The 13932-nt window shown below is 40.9% G+C and overlaps 1 protein-coding gene across 3 annotated transcripts; it reads left to right on the top strand.

Moving 5' to 3' along the window:
- Nucleotides 1-525: 525 nt before the first annotated feature.
- METTL2A (methyltransferase like 2A) lies at nucleotides 526-11992 on the top strand. Of its 3 annotated transcripts, none has more exons than XM_030220518.1 (9): nucleotides 526-647; nucleotides 2564-2655; nucleotides 3499-3893; nucleotides 4627-4676; nucleotides 5270-5291; nucleotides 8105-8244; nucleotides 8634-8740; nucleotides 8943-9008; nucleotides 9707-11992. In XM_030220518.1, the coding sequence occupies exons 1-9, from the start codon at nucleotides 556-558 to the stop codon at nucleotides 9859-9861; spliced, it is 1119 nt and encodes a 372-aa protein (XP_030076378.1). In that variant the 5' UTR covers nucleotides 526-555; the 3' UTR covers nucleotides 9862-11992. The 3 variants fall into 3 exon arrangements, with proteins under 3 accessions (XP_030076378.1, XP_030076377.1, XP_030076379.1); XM_030220517.1 differs by having other exon boundaries at nucleotides 5231-5291; XM_030220519.1 differs by lacking the exon at nucleotides 526-647 and adding an exon at nucleotides 664-858 and having other exon boundaries at nucleotides 5231-5291.
- Nucleotides 11993-13932: the final 1940 nt, after the last annotated feature.

The following is a 13932-nucleotide window of genomic DNA, read 5'->3' as shown; positions in this document are numbered from 1 at the left end:
GATTTGTTTTCAAAGCAATACTACACTTAAATCATTCTAGATTTATACCCTGGATGTACTGTCTGAAAAATCTCACTCCTCCTGGCCATGGTAAATCTAACTTTGGGATGGTTCACCCTTGGCATCCCTGGCACAGGAAATTCAGAGATTGGGAGGGGAAGAAGGGATGCTGGCTGGGGGGGGGGGGGGGGGGGGTTGGCTAAGAAGGGGATGCTAGACTTTGGACAGAAGGTACAGGCTCCATCTCAAAAGCAGAGAGGAACGCTCGGCTGAGGTTCGGGCTTCAGATATCCGTGAGTCAGCCCCGCCTGCAGAGGGCAGTGGTGCTCATATCGGCCTTTCTCACGCCTCAGCTCTGTGTTTTCCTTCGGCGAAAGTCGAAGACCGGTGCAGTGCCAGACGCAGCCGTTGCCACAGTAACCAGTCGTTTTTCGCCCGCCCCCTCCTGGTCTTTCTTCTGTCTCCTTGCAGCAGCTCAATAAAGTTGCTCTTATTATGGAAGGACATGCGTGCGCGTGCGTGGCACCGTGACAGTTTCCGCCTTCCTTTAACATCATGGCGGCGCCCAGCAGTAGCTTCGGGAAGAGACTGCAATTTGGGTCGCGGTTTTTGACTGACCCGGGCCGAGTATTCCAGCACAACGCCTGGTAAGAAAAGGGGCGCCCCATGTGTGGAGTAGGCGATAGGGCCTTTCCGCCTATGGAAGGTGGGAGAGAGGGTCTCCTGGCTTGGGGATGATATCGTAGTTCATTGGATAGTGACGGGTGGCAAGAGAACAGTGAAGAAACCAAGGGAAGATGAGAAAGGAGTCTGGATAATTCAGTCACCGGCGTATAAGGAGGGAATCTTCGTGGGCCGGTGAGCATTTGAGGGTGAATGATTGCTTAGGCCGGATGTGGACAAAAATGGTGCTGCTTGGAGAGGAGGCTTGCGAGCCCCCCCCCCCCCCCCCCGCACTTGTTTTTTTCCTGATGCCAGCTCTGAAGCCCTGCAGATCTTGCGAGGTGGTGGCATTGACCAGGAAACTGAAATCTGAGTGAGACCATCAAACAGCAAGGGTGATAGTTATGTATCACATGATATTTGAAAAGGTAAATGGTAGTTATTTACATCACTGGTATTTTATGGTTTGTTTGATGTGCCGCTCCTCATAATGGAAAAATAGAGTGGTTATACAACATAAAATCAAATTAAATAGGAATGAAAATAACTCCATTTACTTATAGAACAGAGAAGATAGCAGAGGAGCAAGGGGACAAGGGAAAGGGGGACATAGTGGGAGAAGGGAGAGGAAGATAGACACTGGTACAGTAATAACATATCATAGCTGTAATTAGTGCCGTAGTGGCTCGCCAAAGGTCTGCTTAAATAGGTAAGTTTTGAGGCAGCACAAAATTTGGAGGGAGAGGGTTCAATGCGAAGCGATGGGGTGGAAGTGAGTTCCATAATAGAGGGCAGCACAGTAGAAGGATAATTCCAATTTATCCATTTTCATGTGGTGGAATATTGATTTTTTTTTAATATTTATTGTTTTCATACATAGTAAACAAGTATAAACTTGTAAAGAAAAATCCACTATTACAATTAAATCTAAAGATATTATTCATAACACAAATTAAGTATTATAGCTTCATTTAAAGTCCACAACAGGAGTCCAAGATTCCTAAATAGGAGAAAACAGGTAATAAACTTTATAAATCAAATTTTGAGATACAGACGAGTTTCTATTTGACTTTACTTAACTAGAAGCTCTCTTAGATGTTAAAGATGACAATTGTCAGGATCAAAATAAACATATTTCACAGCTTGATAGGAGATTAAACATTTACAAGGATATTTAAGGTAAATATTGTTTTATTATTTAATAAGTATGAAGATTTTTCATTAAAAATTCTTCCTGCTAGTTGTAAACGTAAATACAAGTGGGGTAAATTAAATTAATATTTATCTGTTTCTTTATCTATTAATGATTCCTTGTAATTGATGCTAAAACATTCTGCTCAGATGTTTTGTTCTGTTCATTGTGTTTCATATTTGAAGCATATCATACCTATGCTAGTTCATTGATGTTTACAATTTGGCTTACCTTATTGTACTGTTTTTGTACAAAAATTCAATAAAAATGATTTGAAAAGAAGGCACAATTGCAGGTGGGTTCAAGTTTTGTATGAGTTTTAATTCTAACAAAACTTACTGTAGGCTTTTCGAAGGATGTTATTGATATAATTCCTATATTTATAAGTTGAGTGCAACTGTCTTGTGAATTGTTCTGATGGGCAACCAATATTGATACCTGCCTCTGCACAGTAAAAAGTGGCCTTACCAGTCTTGATCTAGTAAGCCATGTGAAATTTAAGAATGAATGAATTAATAACCAGAAAGGACAGAGTTCATTATAATGAATAGAAGATTTGCAACTTATTATGATACCAAATGTTTATTAACAAGAATTTGATACGGTTTTATTTTCACACTTGAGCTGGAAGCTCGTTGATTTGCTTTTACTTTGACATTCTAAAGGTAAGGGCATATTTTATAATTTTTATTTTTCTCCCTCTTTTAGGGATAATGTGGAATGGTCTGATGAGCAGGAAGCAGTTGCCCAGCAGAAAGTTAGGGAAAACAGTGAGCAACTGGTCCCTCTAGAGAAACAAGGTATTGAAATTCTGGAGAAAAGGAGCATAAGATTCTCTTTGGGCTTATATTGCCTAATGGTGGTGTCTGTTCAGTAAAGTGGCATGTGTGTGGCATGTGGACTGGCTGATGAAGCCAAAAATTCATCTCTTACAAATTGTCTGTTGGGGTACTGGGGAAATAGCAAAAATACTGCTGTATCCTCCTTGGCACCCTCCCCCCAACTAATATATCGAGAGCGTCTCATTTCTGCATAAGAATGAGGAAAAGCTGGATGCTGCTAGAAAGATCTTATTGACTGAAGGAAGCTTCTGCTCTACAAAGCAGAAAAGTACCAAGATACCACTTCACCTAGACCTAAAATTCATGGTCTGTTGGTTCTACCAAACCTGGATGCAGGTGCTACTGCAGTTGGGATCAAGCCAGACTAACTTCTGGGCTGCAGAAGGAATAAGCCATTTGGGAAGTGGGGGTGGAGAAAGAGATAGGGGGAGGGGAGAACAGAAAATGGTTAAATAGAGCAAAGTTTAGATTTAGAACACACAGAAATACTTTAAAGAATGTTTTCCACTTGCTCTTAAATTTTACCTGGAGCCTGGGTTTTTTTTTTGTTTGTTTTTTAACATACTTTCTACTGCTGGTCTACATTTATGACATCTGTGGATGCTTTAAATGGCTTCTGTTCACTGCTACTCCGTTGCTAATGTCTAAAACAAAGTTGAAATGCCATGGTCTTTGGGGTTTTGTTCTCTAGGTTTGGAATTTGTCTGAGCTGCTTTCATTTTGGTCTTTTGTTTAGCTGAGCTCTTTTTCTCCACACTTTTTGTAAAGATAAATTCATTGTTGCTATACTCTCTTTTACAGTGGAATATGAGACCAAAGCCAGCAAATACTGGAATGATTTCTATATGATCCATGAAAATGGCTTTTTTAAGGACAGGCACTGGCTTTTCACTGAATTTCCAGAACTGGCACCAAACTGGCCACAGAGACAGTCACAGAAACTGGTGTCACCAGGCGTGGTCTTGCAGAACAGCAGCAATGAAGGTTCCATTGATCCTAATCAGGAGAATAGGGAAGACTGGCCCTGTTTGGCAGAGACCGAAATACCAGAGCAAATGTTGAATACAGACCAGAATCCTCTTCATAAGCTTCACGCTGAAGGTTTTCATTTGCATTTGGAACCAGCAAGAAAACTTGATGACATGAAAATCACTAATGACTTCCCAGGGTCCTCGGCTTCATTTTGTATATTAGAGGTGCCTTACTTTATGCTTTGTTATGAATTTAGGCTGCAGTATTTCAAATCCCCGTTTCAGTCAGCCCCAACAAAGAGGAGACTTAAATCTCCAGTACTGACCCCACCCCCACCCAGAACAAAACATTGTTGAATTTATAATTTGGAACAAGAGAAATGATTACCCTCCGTTTTTTATATTAAGATTTTTCACTCCAGCTGTCCACACTGTATTCTTGCTTTGAGAGTCAGTGATACCTACATAAAGTGTGTGTGTGTGTGTGGGGGGGGGGGGGGGGGGGGGGGCTGCTGCTGCGATTGTAGTCTGTACAGTAGCACCCTGAGTCACTTGAATGTAGTGAGAGAAACTCTCAAAAGGAGCACTTACAAGTAAAATAAAAGTCTTGTCTTGATGGTAGTATATGCTAGTTGGATTATCTGACTCTATTGTAATTATTACTAGTGCGTACATGGCACTCTGATAATGAAGTGCTGCTGACTACATTGCTGGACTGTGTCTGGAAATTTTGTCTGATTTTTTTTTTTTGTTGTTGTTTTAAAGTTGGAATCTGTTCCTCCCCACCCCACCTTGCAATGCCATCTGAGTATCATACATGGCAGCTCTTTGCTAGATTGTTCTAGGGTTATTTTTTTCCCCTTTTTTGGATGGCCCAATTGATTTTAAGCAATTGTGGGAGTTCAAGAACCTAGGAGTTAAATGTGGAGGTATGATTATTATATTTATCTTTTAACAGGTTGGCTGTGGAGTTGGAAATACTGTCTTTCCAGTTTTACAGACAAACAAGTAAGTCTTAGTTTGATCCAAACAAAAGGTCTACCGCGAAAATAGCCTTTGATGTATCAGATTTTGTGCTCTAACCTTGATTGAGTCATCTAATAGGCAGTTTGAGTTTTCTAAAGAGCAAACAAACAAATTACAGATGGTAAGGGAGCTAGCTAAGCTTTCTGTGCACTCCAACAGTGATGAGACAAGAAGGGCCTGATTTTTGCCCATAAACACAGAATGAGAGAAAAGCTTTAATGAATCACTAGAGAAGCTTTCCTTGCCTGGTCTCTGGAAAAGACTTAATGTGGTCTGAAAACATTCTTTCTTGGGCTTGTTTTTTGTTGGACCGAGAAAAGATCAAAAGGTATAGTTTTATCCAGAACAAATAAAACATTAGACTTCTGCACACTGTCATTGCAATAGTATTTTTTTTTATTACTGTTATATAGGATAGGTCTAATGGTGCAGGCTGCACAAGGGTGTTTCCAGTTCAGTTGGAAAAGCTGAGAAACAAGTTCCTCTCCTGTTTTAAACTCTGGAAAGATTTTGTCTTTCTTTCTCCCTCTTTTCAGTGATCCATCTCTCTTTGTATACTGCTGTGATTTCTCCAGCACTGCTGTGGAACTCCTCAAGGTGAGTGGCATGTGTGTGTGGTAGCATAACCCATCAAACTAGGATGAGATGGAATAATTTCAAGCTTTGGTTTATCACTCATTTTTAGAGTCCTGGCCTTCCCCTGCTCAAGAGCACAGCAGCATCTGTTTGAGAATTCAAGCTTTAAAGACATGCCAGTCTAATATTTCAAAAACATCTGACTGCACTGCCCCAATACTTACAATGTGTTTCTATTTAGATTGTTTTCCAGTATTATGAAACCTAATCCTGTATCCCAAAATATTTTGTCATGTGACCAGTTTGAGATTCTTTTCAAAATTACATAAAATTGACTTAATTTTTGTTGTTTTTATTTTGTTTTTAATTTTTTTTGGAACCTAAAACAATCCAAGAAAAGTCCCCTTTGCTTCCCATCCCAACCCTATCCCCCTCTCCCCCCACTACACACAGCAGAGTCATTATTTTAATTTTTATTATATAAACTTTGAGTGTAACCAATGCTTCCAGTGAAATTAACTTAAAACATTTTTGAGTTTTCAACCCCACCTCCTTTCTTATTACAAGACAGACACTAAACCCTACCAACTCCCAAGCCCTCCTAAATAACAGCTAATAGAATGCACAGGGAATAATCAAATCACAAAGTGTTCAGAATTAAGCTTCTACCCCTCTGTGGCAAAGGCTGCAAGTATGGAGGCAATATCTTTAAAAAGTGAGTCTTGTGTTTAAGGGACCCATGGGCCTCTCGTTCCTCCCAACCTAGCAGCTGGTGTATTGTTTTTGTCACACCCAGTATGCAGGAGGGTCCACAGAAGTCCATGACTGAAGAATGCATTTCCTTGCTAAAAGACATATTTAATGAAGTAGTGTGGTATCCTCCTTAGTGTGCATTCTAAAGGAGCTGGGTTTATCTAGGACCAATTGTTTCGGCGACCCCTCTATCTTATACTCCAGAATAAGGGCCCCTTTCTTTCCGAGCACTCTACCAAAACCCTCATCCACACCCTTGTCACCTCTCGTTTAGACTACTGCAACCTGCTTCTTGCTGGCCTCCCACTTAGTCACCTCTCCCCTCTCCAGTCGGTTCAAAACTCTGCTGCCTGTCTCATCTTCCGCCAGGGTCGCTTTACTCATACTACCCCTCTCCTCAAGACTCTTCACTGGCTCCCTATCCGTTTTCGCATCCTGTTCAAACTTCTTCTACTAACCTATAAATGTACTCACTCTGCTGCTCCCCAGTATCTCTCCACACTCGTCCTTCCCTACACCCCTTCCCGTGCACTCCGCTCCATGGATAAATCCTTCTTATCTGTTCCCTTCTCCACTACTGCCAACTCCAGACTTCACGCCTTCTGTCTCGCTGCATCCTACACCTGGAATAAACTTCCTGAGCCCCTACATCTTGCCCCATACTTGGCCACCTTTAAATCTAGACTGAAAGCCCACCTCTTTAACATTGCTTTTGACTTGTAACCACTCGCCTCCACCTACCCTCCTCTCTTCCTTCCCGTTCACATTAATTGATTTGATTTGCTTACTTTATTTATTTTTTGTCTATTAGATTGTAAGCTCTTTGAGCAGGGACTGTCTTTCTTCTATGTTTGTGCAGCGCTGCGTACGCCTTGTAGCGCTATAGGAATGCTAAATAGTAGTAGTAGTAGCACAAGCCCAGAAAGAATAATAGAAGGTCATCGGCTTGATGACATCGGCAAATGTCATCGGCTTGATGACATTTGCCACATAGCGCCGATGGTACCCTATGAGCCTTAAACAGTTGTACCTGAGTATAATATGCCTGATGTAGAACTCAAAAGTAGCATTCTCTATAACCCGCATGGGCAATTGACGTCCAGTGAAATTTAAAAATAATCAGAAAGCATATGATTGAAGGTCCATCTGCTGCTAGGTTCAGCAAATTATGGGCCCTGCTGCAGATACCTCGAGCTAAGCTTTAGTAAACGGGGGTATGATTCATGGGGTTTTTTCCCAATATTTTATGTCTGTTCAAGAAATCCCATACAAGTGTGTCCCTGCTTGAAAAGGTTTACAGTCTGTGTGCAATAAAGTACTGCGTCCAAGGTTGCAAAGAGCATTTGTGACAGAAGCAAGGTTTTAGCCTTGAGTTTTGAGGTTCTTAGCCCACTACTGTAACCTCAGGCCCCACCTCTTTAACCACTAGGAGTAACCTAGTGGTTAGTGCAGCGGACCTTGATCCTGGTGAAATGGGTTTGATTCCCACTGCAGCTCCTTGTCACTCTGGGCAAGTCACTTAACCCTCCGTTGCCCCTGGGACAAAATAAGTACCTGAATATATGTAAACCGCTTTGAATGTAGTTGCAAAAACCACAGAAAGACAGTATATCAAGTCCCATTTCCCTTTAACTGAAAACTCAGTCCTGCTCTACATTACCACTAAAGTTTACAAATATAATCAAAACACAATTCAAACACACACAGTAAGTGTTTAGAAAGTGGAATTTTAAATGGTGCTACCCTTAGCATGGGACACAAGTCTCTCCGTCTTCTTTTGGTATTACCTCATAACTTTCCACTACTAATTCGTTGATATGAGTCTCACTGAGCACCTTGGAGAGCTTGTAGTACCAGAGCCTAGAAAAATCTCCCTTTGGCTCCCAGCTCAGGGTGAATAATACTAGAAGCTCTGAAGAGTTGCAGGCAGTTTTGTGACCTGGCTCTTAGTAATAGCACTCTATGTGTAGGAGTTGACTAAGTTTGCTGTCATTCTGTCTAGGGGGAAAAAAGTGATTACTTATGTCCCAATGGAAATTCTTGAGTGGTTATTTCTTTGTATTCTTTTTTTTTTTTTCCAGGGCCATCCAGCATATGATCCTTCCCGCTGCTTTGCCTTTGTTCATGACATAGCAGAGGAGCGGCTTGATTATCCAGTGCCAGAACATAGTCTGGATGTCGTCATTCTTATCTTTGTCTTGTCAGCAATTCTCCCAGACAAGTAAGCTCTCATCTGTTGCTTCGTACTATGCTGCAGCTGCTGTGGTTTAACAAGATCGAGCCAGTAAATTATCACAGTGGGAATAGTGTATACGTGTGTATGGAAAGGGATACTTTTTCTTTTTTTATACACAGGAGTTCTATAGTGAACTACAGAAATGAAATAACACAGGTGTAAGATTTCTGCCTCTTCTGCACTGCATCACAGCAGAGAAACAAAAGCCCATGTCTGTTAGACTGCCCAGTACCAGCATTCCCTAGACTTTATACTGTAGAAGATCCAGCTGGAATTAGGTTGCAAATTGCCTGCCTAACCCTTGAGGGGTTAGCCTGCCTCAAGGTTGCTACAGTGCCAATAATTGTTCTTTGTCATTTATCCTCTTTCTCCAGGATGCAGAGTGCTATTAATAGACTGAGCCGGCTGCTGAAACCTGGAGGGCTGATTCTCTTAAGAGATTATGGACGGTTTGACATGGCCCAGCTGCGGTTCAAAAAAGGTGTATTTTCTCTTCGTGCTAATTCCATCCCACCTTTAATGATCGGGTATCTAACAGTCTGGCACTTAGCTGTTAAATGTTTCTGTCTGATTCCTATGATGCAGGTGTTCTTCATTATTTCTCTGTGGGTGATGTCCCAGCAATCAGATTCTGGTTTTCTATGGAACCTACACTGGTGATATTAGTCCCTTTTCCCCTACAGGTCGCTGTCTGTCTGAGAACTTCTACGTGAGAGGAGATGGGACCAGAGTATACTTTTTCACACAAGGTACCAAACTGAGAAGTTATTGCCTAAAAGCTATTTGTCTTTCCAGGTCATGCTGATTTTCCAGAGAACCAAATTCAAATGTAATAGTTTGAGGGAGTCCAAGATTTTACTGTGATTTTTATTATGCACACACAGCAAAATGGCGCATGATGGGGGAGGGAAACCTGCCCCATCCAGTGTACCCAGTTGTTCGTATTTGTCCTGTTTAAGGTAGAGTCCAGTATTTATTGTCATCTTCATTTCTTCTCTGAAATCTTGGATACATAATCCCATGTGCAGCCCTTGCTGGTGGCTCTACAGCTACACCAATCTTTCTTGAATTGGTAAGGTCCCTTAACTGCAGCTTTTCAGGAGTGGCACACAGTGCTCTGTAGCGGGAGACTCCCTGCTGAAAAGGGATCTGCAATGCAATTATTCCTGTGCTTTAAGGGTTAAAACCCTATATTTCCAAAAGAATAATTTCAGAAATAAAAAGTCCAATTTCACCTCCTCCCTCTGCCAACCAAAGAAAGTGAACCAAAACAGATCCTGCAGAGAGATCTGTTTAGCTCTACCCTTCACCCTTTTTGCAAAAGACAACCTGCGTTAGTTAGCTAGCAGTAGATTTGCATCAGGTTGTTTTAAATCTGACTTTAGGAAAAAAAAAGAAAAGTAGGCAATCTGAGAGCAATTCTGTATGACGCTCTTTTTTCACATAGATGAGTTACATGGACTTTTCACTTCTGCTGGGCTGCAGAAGGTGCAGAACATAGTTGATCGCCGTCTACAAGTGAACCGTGGAAAACAGCTCACCATGTACCGTGTATGGATCCAGTGCAAATATCGCAAACCTTGCCTGTTGGACAAGAACTGAACTAGGCCACCTCCACAAAGAAAAAGGGTACAGGAGCATTAGGCTTGGAAATTAAAGTGAAAGCAGCTGAGGCCCAAGGCAACTTTGCAGTCCTCCACCATCAAATAGCAGTCACCACAGCCAGTAATTCTTAGATGGGCATTGATGCTTAACTGGAGGCATTAAAAGATATGTATGATAACAAGTGCGTCCAACAGTAATTTTCATAACCTCTAGCTCCTAAAAACATTGTAAATGGCTCCCCGGGCTTCTAGGAGGAGCCATATTTCAGTGTCACAAATTATCTTGTAGGGAATTGGCTCATGAGGGAGAGAGTGTGTGAGTTATGATCACCTGTGTCACAACGTAGCCAACATGTTTAATCTGGATTAAGAGGGTGTGCAGGCATTTGTTGCAATCCCAGGCATTTTGAGTAGTTGGAACAATTTTTTATATCCTTTAGTAGTTCTGCCAAATAACATCTGCTCATTTCTGGATGTATGTTTGGCTTCAGGTCCTTGGCACTCCATTAAAAAAGCAATTGAGCATACCCAGAAATGTGAACTGCATTTCTATTCCATTTGAAATTGTATTAATTTATAATGATTCAGGGATATGAAATGCAAAATACTGCATTTCTAATATATCAAAAATGTAAAATTAATTTTAAATACTTCTACATTTGTAATTTGTATTTTAGTTGCAATTTTAAAAATAGCTTTGACAATCTAAAACTGTAAACTGTTTTAATACCTCTGCTATCCTTTCCACTTTTATTGTTGGTGAAATTTAAAACAAAATGTTGAAAGCCGGTCTCATAGTTGCTGTGGACTACACAACTAAATCATGTTTCCAGCACATAAATACACACGACGTAGACTTGTATGTACTACATTGCATGCAAATAAATTTCATTTTATGTTCATGTACTAAAAACCTGACTGGCTGGATGTGTCCCTACCCCCCAGGATTGGATTGAAAACTGTTCAGCTAAGGAGTGTTTTTAGGATTTAACTCTTGGAATGTAATGTTAAAATCCTTTCCCTGGAAAACTGCCATCAATCACTATGAAAGATTTTTCTGAACCTATTTTTATGTTTAAATTCAGATGCAATTGTGCCTTCATTCTTGTTGGTCAGGGGGTGAGAATTTCAGAACTGCCACTGCTTATCAGACTGGTACTATTCTCACCAGTGCTCACATTTATGTTAATTGTGGCATCTTTTGACTGTGACCGACTGGTGGCTGTTTCATTGTGTGGGATGATCCTCCCTTAACCTCTGCCCACGAATACTTTCTTGTGCATTTTAAATGTATTACTGCTAATTCATACTGTATTTTGAAGTTGATTTTAAACTTGGTTGATGAAGTTTTAAAAGATGACTATTAAAGCTTGACTCTAATGTTCCTCTAGGCCAAGGGGTTCACAACCAACTCCTCGGGGCACACCCACTTAGTTGGGTTTTCAGGATATCCGCAAACTCTGTGTATGCAGCTCTATCTTGGGCATGTTCACTCTGGATATCCTGAAAACCTGACTGGCAAGCTCTGTAATGTAAAAACATGTCTTAATGCCATCACAGATTTTTTGCTGGTGAGTCGGCAAAAGCATTACTCCAGTTGCCACTGGAAATTATTCCCCTCCCTCCCCCCTGCTAGTGTTGGTAGTAATTAATGCCATGTTAGGGATGCTTTTAATCTTAAGAATGGTCCTATTATGGACTGTATTTTTCTGGCTAGGAGCTTGTTCTTAGTCTCTATGAGATTCACCCCTGTTCATACAAACTTGTGGATAAGTCAATCACAAACCTCAGCTTAGGTTTAAGGGTGCTGTAGTGCGAGGGGGGCGAAAGAATAATGGATTGATGCTGTGAATGAAAACATTTGTACCATTTCAGAAATGGGAGCTGATTTGGGGTTTTTAGGTAGTGGTGGAAAGTGCAAATATTTTCATGTACACCTTAATCCTACTGCAAATTAAATCTAATAAGTATTATAAAAATAGTACACTGTATAAGTGTCTAATACAGCTCTTTCATTTAGCACACATGCTAGTATGGTTGAAGCCTATCTATTTAAAGTCATTGGCAAGTTGTATGACCATGTTCCCGTAATCCTATATGTAATAAAACATAGTTTAAAAAAATTGGTTTTAATTCCTGTGCCTGATGAGTAGGATTTCTGGTGGTTCTATCTGAATGAAAAATTGGATAGGGGAATAGGGGACTGAAACTTCCTCCAAGACTGTAGGCTTTTCAAAAAGGATGTGCTAAATGACATACCCTCCCCTCTGGCCTGTGCTGTTCCTATGGTGTGTGTGGAATGGCCTGTGCTTCAGTCAATTCAAACTATAGTTATAAGAGTGAGACTGTTTGTTCAACTATCTTGTATTGAAAGAACTACACTTTGGAATTAAATGGAGGCATATTAATGATAACCTAAAGAACAATTCCTGAGACCTGGCTATTGTCATGCAAGTGAATACTTTTCTCAGACGGAAAGGGAAATGGGACTTGATAGCCTTTCTGAGGGTTAAGTGACTTGCCCAGAGTCACAAGGAGCTGCAGTGGGAATCAAACTCAGTTCCCCAAGATCAAAGTCTACTGCACTAACCACTAGGCTACTCCTCCAGGGGATCGTCCTGCGACATCTTAAAAGCTGTTTTGGTCTTTGAAAATAAATGACTAGAGGGATGCCCAAATCTGCATATGATAGGAACAATACTTGTAAAATAGCCAAGATGGTGACACTCTCAACACAGCATCTTTTGCTTCAGCTTTTCGCATGAAGTTTTAGTGAGATCTCAAACAAAGTAAAGACTGTTTTGAACAAATGATATTTGGTATTTTAATATAAAATTTTAAAATAAATATAAGTACGTCAGAGTCCGCAAGTGCTGGTTATAAGAATTGTAATACTGTGTCAGACCAAAGGTCCATCAAGCACCATATTGTCTTTCACTAGTGAGCAAGCCAGGTCGTATGTTCCAGGCATGGTCCAATAATGAGGGGGAAATGAATAGCTAATTAACAGCCCTATGCATGAAAGTGTTATAATTGATCTCCCAGTTTTTTAAAACTATTTAGTACTAATTGCATTTTGTCAATGTAGTGTTTATATTAATAATGTTAGAATCTTAGCCTACCTTTGTGTACAGTGCTCCAAATCAAGTTTACGCTGGACTGTAGCTACTGGTACTCCCTCCCCCCTTTGCCACCTTCCAGTGGAGGAGTGGCCTAGTGGTTAGGGTGGTGGACTTTGGTCCTGGGGAACTGAGTTCGATTCCCGGCACAGGCAGCTCCTTGTGACTCTGGGCAAGTCACTTAACCCTCCATTGCCTGCCGCATTGAGCCTGCCATGAGTGGGAAAAAGTGCGGGGTACAAATGTAATAAAAAAATGATGGTATGGGAGCAGTTTTTGTGTCTTTGCATCATCTGTGGCTACACTGCTCATGTAACTCTTGAAATGGCTCTGGGTCTAATAACAGTGCAGGTAGAGTCTATAAACAGTAGTAGCAACATGATTGAATGGCAGATGTGTAAATAAATTTGTAACCAGGGGTTGCTTGTTATATAATAGTAACATAGTAGATGATGGCAGAGAAAGACCTGCACAGTCCATCCAGTCTGCCCATATGTGCTACTTTGTGTATTACCTTACCTTGATTTGTATCTGCCATTTCAGGGCACAGACCATAGAAGTCTGCCCTGCCTCCCACCACTGGCTCTTATAATGAATACATAAAACAAGGTCTTCCAACTGCAATAGAAATGGTCATGTGACCGTGACAGCTTATATCAAAACAGATCTGTTATATTCCTCCTTGAGACTCTCATTCCCACCTACCATTCAGGCCAAGTACTACAGTGCCCTGCAACAGAAAGCTGGCAGGTGATGCCTTAGCTTCTGTTTCCTTTATGCTGACTAATATATAAAGCCAATCCCTTTAGTATAATCTAAGAGACTGATGACATTTTTTTTATTTGTGAAGAAGGGCAAGTTCAGAATCAGCTGCACGTGCAGCTACGTGAATTATCTGTGGACTTAGCTGCAATCAATGGCTTACAACGAGCATGCCTTTACATTTATTT

The sequence above is a fragment of the Microcaecilia unicolor genome, chromosome 12, assembly GCF_901765095.1.
Source record: "Microcaecilia unicolor chromosome 12, aMicUni1.1, whole genome shotgun sequence".
In the NCBI taxonomy this organism is placed as follows: Eukaryota; Metazoa; Chordata; class Amphibia; order Gymnophiona; family Siphonopidae; genus Microcaecilia; species Microcaecilia unicolor.
Note: the sequence above shows the minus strand (reverse complement) of the source record. Positions and strands in the feature narration are given on the sequence as shown.

Coding starts and splice junctions, on each gene's coding strand:
- METTL2A (XM_030220517.1), top strand. CDS start 556: ATGGCGGCGCCCAGCAGTAGCTTCGGGAAGAGACTGCAATTTGGGTCG. Junction 4,677..5,230: donor CCAGTTTTACAGACAAACAA/GTAAGTCTTAGT, acceptor CCCTCTTTTCAG/TGATCCATCTCTCTTTGTAT. Junction 8,245..8,633: donor TCAGCAATTCTCCCAGACAA/GTAAGCTCTCAT, acceptor CTCTTTCTCCAG/GATGCAGAGTGCTATTAATA.